This window comes from Tenrec ecaudatus, chromosome 3 (assembly GCF_050624435.1).
Source record: "Tenrec ecaudatus isolate mTenEca1 chromosome 3, mTenEca1.hap1, whole genome shotgun sequence".
Taxonomy (NCBI): domain Eukaryota; kingdom Metazoa; phylum Chordata; class Mammalia; order Afrosoricida; family Tenrecidae; genus Tenrec; species Tenrec ecaudatus.
The window spans coordinates 119,725,980-119,742,990 of NC_134532.1; the positions used below are offsets into that span (position 1 = coordinate 119,725,980).

General features: G+C 38.2%; 1 protein-coding gene across 1 annotated transcript in view; it reads right to left on the reverse strand.

Moving 5' to 3' along the window:
* The window catches only part of BANK1 (B cell scaffold protein with ankyrin repeats 1), a 345,748-nt gene that overhangs the window by 213,013 nt on the left and 115,724 nt on the right, over positions 1–17,011 (reverse strand). Inside the window, exon 6 of the mRNA XM_075543540.1 lies at positions 8,343–8,539. Within this exon, the coding sequence (XP_075399655.1) occupies positions 8,343–8,539 (197 nt within the window). The remainder of the gene's footprint in view (positions 1–8,342; positions 8,540–17,011) is intronic.

Consider the following 17,011-nt stretch of genomic DNA (forward strand, 5'->3'; position numbering starts at 1 on the left):
CAAATCCCAATTTGGAATAAGTGAGTAACCCTACTGATAATAAGTTTCTAATTTGGTGAGCTCTTTTGAATGTAATTGTAAATATATACATAGTGAAGTGTTGGTGGTAAAAGGATTAAGTGTTTGGTTGCTAACAACAACCACAAAAAACCCAACCAACCACTAACTAAACAAAAACAAACAGGGGGGGCTGGTTGCAATTCACCAACCCCTCCACTGAGGAAAGATGGAGCAGTCCGTCCCCTGAAAATTTTACAGCATGGGAAATTTTACTCCATTTGTGGTGATTGCTATGAATCAGAACACATTGGGATTAGATATTGAACTTTATTAAACTAATATTTTTAAGTGGGAAAAGGAAAATTTTGTTATTTCTCAGAAATTAAAATGAATGTATGATATTTTTTGTTCTTAAATAGCAACAGTGTGATACATTTCACCTGATAAAGAATGGGTACCTTATTAAACTCAGGAAAATATATACATTATTGTAAAATACATATATTAGTAATATGGAATGACAAAGTAGATATTTAGTGGCTCTCCAGTTTCTATGGATATGATTGAAAATCAGTTAAAAGTCAATATTTATTTTCATAATATAATATTGTTCAACCAATAATAATATGGACTATAATACCAGAGATTTATTAAATGTCAATGTTAAGCTTGCTCTCTCCACACGTATATGTTCTATATCAAATAAAGATATCAATAAATGTGTTGTTTTTCGTTCTTTCTATCCTTTAAAGAGTGGAAAAAAGAATGACATTTAGAATGGAGAATCATTTCACCATAAAGAGTACATGAAGGAAAAAACAATCTTGGTTTATTTCATTGCATTTTTCAATTTAATTTTTAGTTAGAAAACACACACACACACACACATCCCATTGCCTGGTTTGTAAAATACTCACCACTGGTGCTTGCATGAGTTCTTTTGAGCCCCAAAACCAACATTTCTTGGTATATATTTTATTAATATCCCATATAAAATTCCAAAGCTTTTGAAAAGATAAATATATAGTCCTCCCTAGGTCATTATATAAACAAGTCAGAGAAGAATATGCATTCTATTTTAAAAGCTCATTTAAGATGTCTGGATTTTCTGCTCTGAGAAGTCAGAGCTTTCAGATGCTCTGCCTTCTTTACACAATTGCATAATAGGATCCCTTCATCCAGATGCATACTTTATCTCTCCATTCAATTATTTTAACTTAAACTGTTTTAATTCATGGATTATCATCTGAAGATAAGATCCATGTGAAGTCCTGAAGAAGTATTACAATTATTTTAATCACGTCATTGCTTTCTATTTCAGGGTCTTTGGGACACTTTTATGTTCATCTATTTCAGCACTTGCTAGCATACAACCATTTAATTTGTCATGAACAAGTTTGCACTGAAGATGCTGTTTGATGATCCCTGAAGACAATGTGGGTGCATAAGCAAATGTGGTGAAGAAAGCTGAGGGAGCCCAGCAGTCAAAAGATATAGCATCTGGGGTCTTAAAGACTTGAAGGTAAATAAGTGGCCATCTAGTTCAGAAGCAACCAAGCCCACATGGAAGGACACCAGCCTGTGTGATCACAAGGTGTAGAAGGGGTCAGGTATCAAAGAACAAAAAAATTGTATCATTGTGAATGAGGGTGAGTTCGGAGTGGGGACCCAAAGCCATCTGTAGGCAACTGGACATCCCCTTACAGAAGGGTCTCAGGGAGCAGACGAGCCAGTCAGGGTTGCAAGGTAGCAACTATGAAACATACAACTTTCCTCTAGCTCCTAAATGCCCCCCCCCCCACTATCATGATCCCAATTCTCCCTTACAAATCTGGCTAGACCAGAGGATGTACATTGATACAGATAGAAACTGGAAACACAGGGAATCCAGGACGGATGATCCTTTCAGGCCCATTGGTGAGAGTGGCGAAACCAAGAGGGTGGAGAGAGGGTGGGGTAGAAAGGGGGAACCAATTATAAGGATCTACACATAACCTCCTCTCTCGGAACGGCAACAGAATAGTGGGTGAAGGGAGACATCACGACAGTGTAAGCTATGACAAAATAATAATTTATAAATTATCTAGGGTTCATGAGGGAGGGAGAAGCGGGGACAGAGGGGAAAAATGAGGAGCTGATGCCAGGGGCTTGGGTGGAGAGCAAATGTTTTGAGAATGATGAAGGCAATGAATGTACAAATGTGCTTGACACAATTGATGTATGTATGGATTGTGATAAGAGTTGTATGAGCCCCTAATAAAATGATTAAGAAAAGAAGAAGAAGACGTTTGATTTTGTTTTGTTTGGTTTGAAGACACTGCCACCAACGGTCTTCAGCCCCCAGCAGTCATGATTTAGGAAGACTTATCCTGCACAGTTTCTCTTTCTATATTAAAATTTCCTTTTCCATGAAACGCTGATGTGATGAAACTCAGCAGTTAGTAAGGATTTAGCTCATTCACCCAACCAGAAAACTCATAACTATTTTCTCCCCACCCCCTCAAAACAAGCCTTCTAACTCCTACTAGAAGTGATAATCTGTTGCTCCTTTACATTTTGTTCATACAGGTGCAATATGGTAAAAACCAGGATAAATATAAATTTGCTTTTAATAGTAGTTTTCTGCCTAAGTCTCCTTGTTGTTTCTGCTGTCTTTAAAAGTAGTTAAAATTTAAATTGAGTGTTCATCTTAATTTAAATCTTTTGATGAGTTTTTCATCCTTTAAAATTCTTTGGTTATAGTGTTTATAGTTAAAATGTTTAAATATCTTATGAATCAATAGAGATATTGATATATCCTGTATATTGCCAAGATATAAATGATGAAAGCTAATATGGAAAATGTATTCAGTGTTTTTTAATCATTTTATTAGGGGCTCATACAACTCTTATCACATCCATACATACATCAATTGTGTAAAGCACATGTGTACATTGATTGCCCTCATCATTTTCAAAACATTTGCTCTCCACTTAAACCCCTGGCATCAGCTCCTCATTTTTTCCCCTCCCTCCCTCCCTGCTCTTACTCCCTCATGAACCCTTGATAATTTATAAATTATTATTTTGTCATATCTTGCTCCGTCCGACATCTCCCTTCACCCACTTTTCTGTTGAGTTTTAAGGTGACAGAGATGTGCAGTAGTTCGAGGGTGCCTTATGGGAACCCTGTTGAGCTTAGATGAGAAACCCAGTGCTGCGATGTTGGTCCTGAAGCTCAGCAGATGGGTTCCCTTTGAAGGTTAGTTCCCTGGATCCCCAGTGTTAAGTGTACATCATCGAAGAAGCAGGCTGCTAAAGGGGTAAAAGATACCTATTATGCACAGCTTAGCAGAATGCACAGGTTGTGAGAGTACCGGCCATAACATTTCACCCACAAGAACTCAGTAGATTCTAAAATATCTTCTCTGCTTTCCTTTTCTTTCTTGTTGTCAGACACATATGAAACCAAATAAATAAAGTGGAATGGATGAACTCTAAGGTGGCTTTCAGATGGTATTATAAAAATGAGACTACTCATTCCCATGACCTTCAATCTCAAGTTTTAATATACACAGCCATTTCCTAATCAGGGTGACTGCTTGCAATCAGGAACAGCCAATGCAAACTCTATTCTGACTCCGGATATATTTCTAAGAGGATATGCTATCAAATATTCCTCAATCCTATAGTATTTATAATTCTGTTTTTAAAAATACTTCATTTATGTCATTTTAACTAGTTTCCTAGTAAAAAAATAAATGTTTCCTCATGTCAGTAGTTGTTCATTGTCCATACATGTTACTAAGTGGACAATGACCAATGTGGAAGGAAATTGATTAATTTATGATAATTTCAATATATGATAACTCCATAGACATTTATAATTAAAAAATAAGCTCATACTTTACTAACTAGTCATTTAATGTAAGTGTCTAATGTTGCTAGGTCAAAAAACTTAAAGGTTAGAAAACAGTCGTATTTCAATATTTCTCCAATAAAATTTACTAAGCACAATATGAAAATAAAATCAGAAACTATTTCTTGATTTTTAGATAAGTTATGATTAAATAGGGTGGAAATGTTTTAATGCATTACAATGACCTAAATCTAGTTCTTCAAGGATAAAAGGAGAGTTATTGGTAAAGGATTTGAGAATGTCTAAATAAAATTAAGTGTGGGTATGACACTTTTAATGCATTGGAATATTTCAAAACCATTTGTACTCTGATAATGAGCAGCTTTGAATATTTTATTTTTTAATAGTAAGTTCCTAAAATCTATTAGAGTTTATTGTTGTTGTTCCATATTTTTTCTATCTGAATTTTCCTCTTCCATAGTCACACACAACCAAAGGGAAATAGCATTTGTTTATAAACTTACCCAAATAAGTAATTTTATGCATTTTTTTCTTTGAAGACTCGTTACAGCTCCTATCATTCAGTAAGTCAACATTTGTTGTCTACAGTCTAGGAGACATTATGCTAAATGCTATGGGGAACTCGGGACAAATAAAGCATGATATTTGCCATCAAGAACCAAGATGTTGGCAAAATCAACATTGTTTGGTTAATTTATTTAACATACATCTAGTGAACTCATGATATTTGACCAAAACTATGTAAGGATGTGAGGGTACTATGAAAAATGATATACAATTTCTCTTAGTTTAATGGAATCTATAATCTATCGGAGAGACAGGCATGATAAACAAAAACAAAATCACCTGCATGTACTTTAAACTGTTACAAGTCTCATCAGAGAAAGGGAAAAGTCCACCAAGGTAGGACACGAGGAGATCCACACCAAACTCACTGCCACCAAGTCGATGTTGATTCACAGAGACCACCTGTGGGTTCCTGAGACTGTAACTGGTTACAGGATTAGAAAGCTCAGTCTTTCTCCTATGGAGCTACTGGTGGTTTTGAACTGCTGGCCAACTGATAAATATATTTATCCTTTTTACTAGTGGCACAAAAGTTCCATTGATTGTCACTTTACTTTCTAGAGACCACAAATATCCATGATTCTTTAGAAGTCAATATTTGATTAACTTTAAACAGAATAAATGCTAAAAAATACAGATATAGTAATTCTCCGTTAAATATAAACTTCACTGGTGATAAAAAAATTATTGTTCTTCTTAGAACCCAGAGATAAATTTGAAATATTAACCTAAAATTCATTGCCTTATTAGAAATCTCAAAGAGATAATTGAAGTAAAATTCATTTGCTGGAGCAAATAGTGCATACCTTTACTATAGACAGAAAGAAACGGGTTTCCTCCATGTATTTAGAGAAACCAATAAAATCTACTGCTGTGAATTGATTCCTACTCATAGAACTGTATGACTGTTTTTGAGGCTGTAAATATTTGTAGGAGTAGATAGCTTTGTAGGAACTGATCACTTAATCTTCTACCGTGGCGCAGATTACGGGTTTTAATGCTGACCTTGAAGTTAGGAATCTGACAGTCACCCAGCAGCTCCACTGTGGCTCCTACATAGAAACCAATGGTGTTTTTTTATATTCTAAGATGCTTTCTTTACAAAATCTCCACTTGGTTGTACTTTCACAAAACGAATATCTTTCAAAATGCCTTTGGAGTTGTAAGAGCTCTGGGGGAGTCCTGTCAGGATTTGGGCTGCTAACAGCAAGGCCATTAGTTCAAACCCACCCGTCACTCCACTTCACTCCGGTAAGTGTCCCAGTCTCACCAACCCACGGGGGTACTTCTACCCTCCCCTGTAGGGTCGTTGTCCTGTCCATGAGGACAAAACATACTCCATAGCAGTGAGAAGATGCCCTCTTTCAAATCTTTGTTTGGTTGAAGTTCACAAAACCAACATCTTTCTAAACACCTCCGGCTATGTAGAGCATTGCCCTACATAAGGCATTACGCCTTAATCGAGATAGCAAAGTGTAGCACTCCAGCAAGCTGAGAGTGACCTGAGGTGCATGGAATTACTACTCAAGACTCCAGAATGAATCATGAGGGAAAGGGGGAGAAACTAAAGCCAGGCAAGGCCCTCCCGAGCTTCTCTGCTTGCTGGTTTTGGTTTGCCTGCCAAAAGAGGACATTTACAAGGGTTCAAGTGCAGGGGCTGTTCTATGACACAGTGACTGAAAACTCAAGATGTTTCCATGATTCATAATCAACAAACATCTGTGCACTAACAAAGATTCTCCTACAACTGACAGGCATTCTCGTGTGATTAGCAAACATTCTCATAGGCAATCACATGTAGACCTGATGGTTTGTTTGGTTTTGTTTTTTTGGTGTCCACCAAGGAATTTCCTTATTACTCAGCATTTACAACATGTTTCTGGAACATACGAACAGTTATGCACTCGGAGTTTATTATAGTCTTTGTGCCCAAGCAACCTTCCCAGGGGAACAGGACAAAGCCCTAAATCTCCCCTTCTTTATTATTTAAAGCAGGTGGTAATATTGTTGATGCACATGGAGCTGGAAAGTAAAGCTTCTTAAATATCTAAGTATTAAGACTATAAGAAAAACAAAAAGAATAGTGCAATAACTGCAATTTCCCACATTTGTAAAGGAATTTCATGAAATCAACTATTAGGATTCAACTATTGAAAACTATCCTGCAAAGTTTTAAGGATAGAAATATGAGTTTCTTGCTGAATAGTAGTAAGTTGTTTATTGAGGGCACTTTCCAAATGATTTGGGAGCTGAGTTGAGTAGAAAAATCTCCAATTATTTTTTCTTCTTCTTTTTCTTTTAACCATTTTATTGGAAGCCCTTATAGCTATTATAACAACTCATAATTCAATTAGATCAAGGATAATTGTACATTTACTGACACCATCATTTTCAAAACATTTTCTTTCCTCATAAACTCTTTGCTATCAGCTCTTGTTGATCCCCCACCCCACAGGAACCCTTCGTCTTATACTATAACTTATTATTAATTATTATTATTTGCCATATCTTACACCACCCACTATATCTGTTCACCCACAATTCTGTTATTCATTCCCCACGAATGTTATAGTCATCTTTACTGTACGTTCTCACATTCCCCATCCCTCCCCAATCGCCCCTCTTCTCAGTACCCTCCCGGGGTCATGGCTTCAGTTATTATTTCTAACTATTTATCTATCTTGGATTTCATGGATAAGAGGATCTTCATTTATTCCCCATAATTCCCAAGAGTATCAAGTTGCATTGTAAGGCCAGACAATAGCACAGGTATGCTGACCTTCCCAATCACATTTCAAAGTTTGTCTTAAAGATTACAATCCTTGTTGCTCTAATTTTTTCAGTTGTCCCCAGGAGACTCCTGCTGTGTACTGCATTGGAGATAAGGGGTCTTAAGGATTCCCCCTTTTTGTTTTTGTAAGGTATTTTTTAATTGTCTGGTGTGTTCATTTAATACAGGCCAAATGCTCACAAAACCGTTTGTCAGAACTTATTTCACTGGGTCTCTTGTTTATTCTCTTCGCAGGTAGGGCAGAAACCCTAGCTTTATCCTTGTGGTTATGACCCTGAACTTCTGTGGGGGAATGGGCGAAGACCAATCGGGCTGCTGCCAGCTAACAGTAAAGTGGGGTTGTGTCAGGGAAGAGAAAGGATTTTATGCAGCACGAGAGTTTTACTGGACAGGGTTTCTGAATGGTGAGCACATGACTCTTTAAGCAGATAATTAATAACTTGTTTTCAGGCGGATAATAGTGTGTCAGTTAGGCTCTGAACAAGAGTGAAGGCAATTGGATTTTGTTTTCTTCTGCTCCTCCCTCTCCAATATCAAAGAGGCCATACAGAGGAGGCCTTGGTCCTAAAAGGGTAAGTGCTCAGCTGCTGAAAGCCAGAGCTGCACACCAACCTGCTGTTCCCAGATAAAGACGTGACAGTGAGTCCCCATAAATCTGACAGGCTGGGAAATCCGATTGGGAAGGTTGCCTCTGTGCTTTACTGTGGCTATGAGTCAGAATCAACTCCTCAGCAACCATTTTTGTTTTGTTTTATGTAGAAGCCCGAAAAGCAAAGTTGGTTTCAAAGACAAATGCTGAGAGGCAAGGGTATGGAGTCAAAGCAACTAACTACTAAACTAATTGTCCGGCAAGGTGACTCATCTTACGGAGTGTTTGCTCCTTAAGACAGTGGGAGGCTCTGGGAGAGCAGTGATCATTAACTAGGCATTGTTTTCAAATGAACCACACATTGACCTCTCTCTCTCTCTCTCTCTCTCTCTCTCTCTCTCTCTCTCTCTCTCTCTCTCTCTCTCACACACACACACACACACACACACACACACACACACACACACACGTGTGCATGCCCATACAATTATTTTGTAAAAATTTCTTTAGAGGTAAAATGGGGAAATAAAACTTACTGCAAAGTCTTCAAGTGCTTTCTGGAGCTCTCTGTGGCCATGCATTTTAGCAATATGCATTGGATCGGACCCCTCCATATTTTTCATCTTAGATGCCCAGCTTGCTCCTGAACATTGCAGCAAATGAGTAGCCAGGTTCGTTAATCCGAATTTTGCTGCACAGTGAAGAAGAGTTGGAAGTTCTTTGAAATGAGAATCTGTAAACACAAAATTTAATAGGTTTTTATTGTTTCTGTAATCCCATAAGACAAGGCCAAACACAAACTATTAGTAAAAGGAATTCCCACAAAGAAGAGCTTTTTAGCATGAATTTGCATAAAGGACCTGTCAGAGTTCTTAAGTATCCCGGAGCTCTCTCCTCTTTCTATTTCTCATTTTAAAATAAATGTGCGCCACTATTTCCTTTAGTATCAATCAGAGCTCGGCTCTTAATGCAGGTAAATTGAACTTAGAAAAGCATGTCACTTCTTAAATGTAAAACAAAACATAGTAAAAATCAGCAAAATATTATACTGTAACAAATTCTTCGAACTATACCCAAAACAAAAACCAAACACTGCTACTGAGTCCATTGTGACTCATAATGAGCCTATAAGACAAAATACAACTATCCTATGTGTTTCGACGCTTGAAATCTGTACTGCCTCAGACGGACTCATTTTTCTCCTGCACAGCCCCTGGTGGATTTGAGCAGCTGACCTTGTGGTTGCTGGCTCCATGGATTGCTCCCTGTACCACCAGGGCTTCGAAATGTCCCTGATGGGCCAAAGTCAAGCAACAATATTCTGTTTAAAATGAACTTTTTCCTCCTGCTTTCATGACTCCTTTCCCTTCTTCTGAATTTAAAATAAACATATAAGTCCTTGATGGGTATATTAGATCTCTCTAAGATTTCTCTTTTCTTCACGAAGTGAGATGACATAGAAAACACACCCAACATATTTAAAGGGCAGCATTTGTTCAGAAACCGAGTTCTGGGGAGAAAGAGAGAGGAAAGAAGAACAAATGGAAATGAGAAGCAGGCAGAAATAGAATGAGTATGGCTGCAATTCATGTCCCGGAACGAAATGTATAAACTGTTGAGTGGAAAACTGATTTGTTCTGTAAATTTTCACCCAAATTACAAATGAAGGAATAAAAAGGTTCTTTTTTAAAGAAGTAACACAACATGTTGCAAAGGAAAGCACTCATAAGCATTTTAAGATTCAAATATTTTGTCGGGTTTTATTGTTTTCATATTAATATTTTAGAGTTATGCCTTTAATATTGGCTTCCGTTGTTGCTAGGTCCCATCCAGGCGATCCTGACTCGGCACTCCGATGAACAGCAGGATGAAGCACTGCCTATCTTGCTGCAGCCTCACCAGCGTTCCTGCTTGTCAACCAACTGGGAGTCCCTCTCTCGTTCCTCCTCAAGGCACATTCGCTGACCCCCTACTTCACCAAACATTGGAGTCCTTCTCCAAGAACTGCTCCTCCGAAGAGAAGGTCCAGGCTGTAAGAAAGGAGGGCTCACCATCCTTCCTCCTGAGGCTCACCACCTTCTTCCAAGAGGGACTGGGGCATTCTTCTGGCAATCCATATTATATTTGATACTGTTTGCGAGCATCGTATCTTCCTCAGTTTCTCTAGAGACTGCCCAACTTCGGCATGAATATAAGACTACCAGGACTTGTATCAGGCTTACCTTTGAAAGGACATTTTTGCTTTTAAAGAGATCTTTGACCACAGATTTGCTCAATGCAATAATCCTCTGCTTTCCTCATTGTTGCTGCAGTGTGCATCCGAATACCATGAAATCCTTAACAGCATCAGTATTTTCTCTGCTTATTTGAATGTTGTTAACTGATGCCCAGGTGAGGACTTGTGTTTCCATTATGTTGAATCCATATCAGGAGCTGTCATCTTGGGTCTTCAGGCAGTTGCAGGCCCTCTGGTCTTGAGCAAGTGAAGGGGAGTGCTTGCAGGGCTCCTCCAGCCAGCAAGTGGGGTGTTGCGAATATTCTGAGTCTTCCTCCAATCCTGGCGCATGTTCCTCTTTATATGGTTCATCACTCAGACAGAATTAGTATGGTGAAAGATATAACCTTATAAGCACATTTTTCCAGATTTTAAACCATACACTCTCTTTCTAATGTGTTTGAATAACTGCCTCTTGGTCTATGCACAGATTTTTTATGAGCACATAGAAGTGTTCTGGAAGTTCCAGTCTGTGTAATGTTATCCATGGTTTGTTATGGTCCACACAGTCAAAGGGCTTTGCATAGACACGTCAAAGACAGTGTTTTGAACAATACAAAAACAATGAATAAAACCACAAATTGTTGTGCTACGAAGCAAAATATAAATAAATAAAAACAGACGAGTGGTAGCTTGCTATTATCCTACACTTTCTCCCCTGAGCTGGCAAATAACGTATTTCAGAAGTTAAAAGCTCATTACAGGAATTGCTTTGGCACGAAGAGAGGCGAATAATGAAGACTGAAAGCAACTGAGCCAAGGCATCGAGTGGAAGAGTGATCGCACAATCCCAGGACTAGACCAGACAATGGGAAGGAATCACTGCGTAATGATTTGAAGGATTGGGAATAGGATTTTAAGGAGTGGCCTCATTGCCTCTTTGCCATTTAAAAATCAAAGGAACAAAAATAAATTTAAGTTTTTAAATAGACAGATATTTTTAAATCATTATCTTTAAACTTTGGGTGTTCCATTTGATAGTGGGTATTTTTTAAAAGAAAACAATTGGACAATAGGTGAGGGTCATATTAAGGACAAACTCTAGTGGAAAATTACATTTTTTATAAATAGGTAGAGTAGCGGTCATATTCCCAAAATAAATGCTCTTGCCGCTCATTCTACTATGTTCAGTAAGACAAAAATCCCAAGTATTTTTTTAATATGAGCATACAAAAACTGAAATTTTAAATCACAAATCTGAGTTATGTCTAAGGCAAGAACCAGCTTTCAAAATAAAACAATGCATTGTCTGAAAAAGCTATTAAGATGTAGTTGTATAATTAGTCTCATTGGAATAACTTAAGCATACACAATGCTTTGCTGCATTTAAATGCTTTACTGCAATTAAAACTAGTGCTCAGTTAATAAAGAAAAATATCTAAGTGGTCATGTTAGATTTTTGCCCACACTTCATTATCTTTCTACACATAATAGATATTGAAATTAGCATCTATCTGTGCCAATCAGCACATCAAGTAATATTTATTCCAGCCTGCTCATTCAGTAATCTTTTAAAGCAACTGTCATTGTAGCTTCAGGTGTTACTTTCATCAAATGTTTAATTATTATAAACATGCATTACATTTTTACTTAACTTTACTGCCAGAAAATTCCTCAAGTTTCACATAATGTAGCATTTAAAAAAAACCAAATTTCATTAAAAACTATATTTCATGTACAGGACTAATAACCAGGACTGTGACAAGTATTTATGGCTTTGCAACATCAATTTGTTGGTAGTCAACACTCTGGAATGACATTTTCAGACACAATACAAGGATGTGTTCTAAGAATTTCTGCTGATTTAAGAATACCCTCATGATATTAAAGGGACCTGCAAGTTGAACGATTTTTAAAACAGTTTAATTGACATATAATTATCATATCATACAATTGAATAGTTCAAACATACTTTTAAAATTATTCAATCATTATCACAATCAATTTTAGAAAATTTTCTTCTTTCTTGAACTCATTGTTGGTAGTTCCTCATTTCCCCAACCACATTTGCCTTGCCTCTAGGAAACTATTAATATAGTTTGTGGATCTGTCGATTTACCTGTCCCGGATTTCATACAAAATAAAAACGAAAAGTACAAACAGCAAACCCAACAACAGTAACAAATTCAAACAGAGAAATGTCTCAGTCATAAAGACAGCATCACTGATCTCTGCTCAGAAGGGATTCCCTCGAGGCTGAATCCATGTGGGGACCTTGCAAATGCATTTTCAGCTTTCATTGCCATCCATATCCCTCTGAAACCAGGTGGTCAGTGTTTAAGATCTAATATCATTCCCTTCTCTGGATTTGGATCTTATTATTTACAATCCTTAGATCACACAGCTTGCCGTGCTTCTGGTGGACATTGATGATGCCTTACTCAGATGGATGCTCATTTGAAGAGAAGTCTTTAAGACCCTATTCTTCCTGATAACTGGGTACCATCTGATTTCTTCACCACACTTTAGTACCCATATCTTCATTAAAATTTTCATGAGAACAAGTATTGAATAGGACTATGTCATAAGAACTAATTTTTCTTAGGTTAGAGCTACTGTTAAGTGTGATCTCAAAATCCATTTATCTATCTATGGCTTATATATGTCCCTGTCTCACTTTAGAGACATAATTATCATTTTACTGGAGAACATTATTAATCATCCCCATGGGGCATATGGTAATACTATTGATAGTACATGAATTTAGCCGATGGCATAACATGTTAGAAACTGTTGAGAAAAGGAAAGTGTATCTGAATAAGACCAAAATACATGGATTGTTGATATATGCAGATTAAAAGCTCAAGCTCCTGGACATTATGTACATAAACAGTGAGGGTTGGAGAGAGGGGAAAACATTCAATAACACTTATCTACAAAAACAGAACTGTGCCTGCTTTTGTATGGCGGCCACATTCCTTTTGTATCTTTTCCCATGTTTTAATATTGTTTTCTTCATTGACTTAAAATCAATTCATTTTTAAAATTTCTTTTCAAAGTTATTCAAATAGAAAGAGCTCTGAAGAGCATCTCTCTGAATTGCTTCCATAGAGTTCAAGCACGGGGCAAACCTGCTGCAGAAAGCCGCTTGAAAGTATTGAGAAGCAAGGCGAGCCTTTTGCAGAGCGAAGTGTACCTGTCTCAAGTCATGTTATTTTCAGTCACCTCAAATGCACGTGAAGGCTGGGCATTGAATAAGAAAGAGTAAAGAAGAATTGAACTGTCTGGATTATGGGGCTGGTGAGGAACTATCAATTCTGTCTTGAAAGAGCATTGTGTTTAGTCAAGTAAAAGGGAACCCAGGAAGAGCATCAAAAGGCAGATTGATGCAGTGGCTACAAAAGAACAATTGTCTGGAGGACAGCACAGACCTGGGAGGTGCTTTGTTCCGCTACAGCTGGACTCAACTTGATGGCACCTAACAGCAGCAGCAGCAGTGGCGAGGTCACCATTGAGGCATGGCGTACCTCTAAGGAGAGATCGTTCACTCTTTCCTCGAGCATTCTGCTTCTTGGTTACACAATACACAGACATATACACAAACCAAATTCACTGCTACTGAGTTGATGCTACCTCCTAAAACCTCTCTGGTCCAGGCAAGAACTGCTTCTATGAGTTTCAGACACTCTAGCTATTTAAAGTAGAAAGCCCTGTCTGGTAGTTTCCAAACGCTGGTAGTTTCCAAACGCTGACTTGTAGTGCGTAGCACATTGTGTAACCACTATGCCATCGGGGTTCCTATCTATCTATCTATCTATCTATCTATCTATCTATCTATCTATCTATCTATCTATCTATCTACCTACCTACCTACCTACCTACCTACCTATCTATCTCATCTATCTAATTTCTGTTCAGGAAATGTGTATTTCCTTTAAATTACCATATTGTCCTTTGATCAAAATCATCTGTAGTAGTTACAAAATCAATTGTCTCTGCCATCTACTCATAAGTTCATGGTGAACATCAGCAAGCCATTACTGTCCTTGGCCTCAAGCTCCCTCTTCTGCATTTGAAAAAAGATTGAAACAATTAAATGACTTAACATTTATGAAATCCCTCACAGGATGTGTGAAACATAACAGACATTTAATAAATATAAATCTATTCCCCCTTCCTCTCTTCTGGATAAAGCAGTTTAAAAGAATCCTATTTCTAATTTATCTCTGTTCTAACCTTTTGATCTTTATGCTTTTCATTATTCCAGAGTTATTCCCATGCTGAGAGTTTGACACTAGAATCAATCATTTGTAAAATCATGGATCATTTTAAAATTGTCAAAATAATAGCATACAGCAATTATTCTCATAGTGTTGAATAGACTTTTGGGCCTTCTTTTCATTGATCAAGGGATGCTACAGTCTTCTAATGTAAGGTGGGTGTGAACTGCCAGTCCTTCAGTTAGCAGCTGAGTGCTTGCCCACTATACCACCTAGGTTTATATATATAAATACATAACAATTATATTTTGTCGTTGTTTATATATGATTGTTTGAATATATTATTGCTGTTTAAATTACACACAGAAAAACATATTAATTCAATAATTTCTATATGCACAATTTAACTCTCACTACTTTTGAGTCAACTCCAAGTCATAGTGACCAAATATTTCAGAGTAGAACTGTCGCCGGGTTTCTGACACTGGAACTCTTTATAGGAACAGAAAACCCTATCTCTTGCCCACAGAGCAGTTGGTGGCTTTGAATTACTTAGCCTTGAGGTTGGCAGCTCAACCCACAACCCACTGTACCCCGAGAGCTCCTGTGACCAATTGAATGACATGAAGTGCAGTTCTGAGGCCATCCTTACTCTCCTTTTCCAAATTGCTTGCCCCTAGTGGACATGTAATCACTGTTCTAGAAGTCTTCTATGCAGTTGTTCAAGTTGCTGTTGTCAGTTTGTTTCCGTATAGAGTGTCCATTCCAGGAGCACAGCACTCTAGGAAGACATTCCTTTCAGAGCTGTGGCCAGGCTATTGGGTGCGTGTGTTGGACGACTCACCATGTTTGGTGGTTACGAGCCAACACCCGTTCCTCAGGAGAATGACAGGAGTATCTTCTCTTGTCAAGAGTTACTGTCTTTGAAATCCTATCTCGGGCACTATGAGTTTGATTAGATCTAATGGCAGTGGATTTGGGGGTTATTAAGTGTAAAGAAGATGTCTGGTGATTAAGGTTTAATAAGGTAATAGCTTGGGAGATATTATGAGAAGTTAAAATTCTCTTTTGTGTTATTCTCTTTTTGATCAGAACTCTTTTATGAAATTGTATAGGATCTTTGGGGCCAAGTTTCAGTAATCATAGCTGAACACCATCCAGTGTTTGTGGTCTCATGGCAAAGGAGGCATTTGTTAATTGAGACAATTTTGTCACTCTGGAAAAATAGTGTGGGGGCCACATCGGCCTCCTCTGGCTTCAGTAAAGAGGAGAGTCCAAGAGCACCCAAGCCCAAGGCCAGTTGCCATGAGGCAGATGTCAGACATGCCTCCATACTCAGCTCTTCTTTTACCCATGCTGACTCCAATTGTTGCTCACATAGCTCCCAACCTCTTGCTGTGGTTACAATCCTTTAAAATGACTAAACATAACTCAAAACAATATGTATGGTTATGGGGGTTTATTAGGGAAGTTAATAGGCTACCATAAGTCAAGATCAGAAAACATTAAGAAAATCTTTTCCGGTTCACAGCATCACCTCTTCTCAGCCAGCAGCCACATCTCTCTCTAGTTCTCAGGCCCTAAGGCATGTGATCCCTTGACCTCTCCCTCCCTGGGTCAGAAAGCCCACTCCCACTCTGCTTCACTGTCTCATGAGTCTAGGCCAGTGGTTCTCAACCTTCCTAATGCCATGACCCGTTAATACAGTTCTTCATGTTGTGGTGACCTCCCCCCAACAGTAAAATTATTTTTGTTACTACTTTACAACTGTAATTTCGCTACTGCTATGAATCGGGCGACCCCAGGTTGAGAACCATAGGTATCAGTAGTTAGATTTCTCTGCTCTGCTTCTGGCCCCCATTCTTAGCCTCTGCTATCTCTGTTGCCTCTGCCACTTCTGGCAGCGGTCCTGTGCATTCTCTATTGGTGGCTTTTCTTTCTTAGAAGCCTTGGGATTTTATCTTCATCTGCTTCTGAGGCTGCTTTGTTATACCGGACCAAAACTCAAAGCCAAGGTTACTATCACTAATTGTGATGTGCCAAGACCCTCTAAGACAAGAGACAAACACTTTGTTTTCTGAGGCTGCATACTTTTATGGGAGTACACAATCATATCTTACCAGTGGAGTGGCTGGCAGATTTGAAATACTGACCTTGATGTTGACAGTGTAAGTGCACCCCATTAAGACACCTGAGCTCCTTATTACGCCCAGAAGTATGATAAATGGGAAAGTCCCTGAGTGAAATCATGCACTGCCTCTTATTTGCATAGTCCCACTGTCACTGGGAAGTCCCACAGACTCACAGTAGAAGAGTCACAGCAAGCAGCGTGACTTCACCTCGCACGTTCTGCTTCCTCATCCTCTTCCTGGCTCGTCTTCTTCTCTTGTTCCAGGTGAATAGAGACTAGTTTTTTTGTATCCTGAATACCCACTTGCAAGCTTTTAAGGACTCAGGTCCTAGGCTACAAAGTCGGAGGTAGAACAGAAGTACAGGCCACTTCATTGGGATGTCCCATCATGATCCTAAATTTCAAAGCAAGAAACCAAATCCTATAAGGGGTTTAACTGCATATAAACCCAGCAGTTACTCTTTTTAGTTGAGATTCTTGCTATTATTGTTTGAAAATGTGTCAGATAATGTTTGCAACTTCAGTTTTTTAATCCCCTTACTGGTCTCCCTGTCAATAATGAGAACAGCAAATTCTCATTATGTTGTATGTGCTAATCACAGGTGTACTTGTACAACACTCAACATATAATTTTACCTG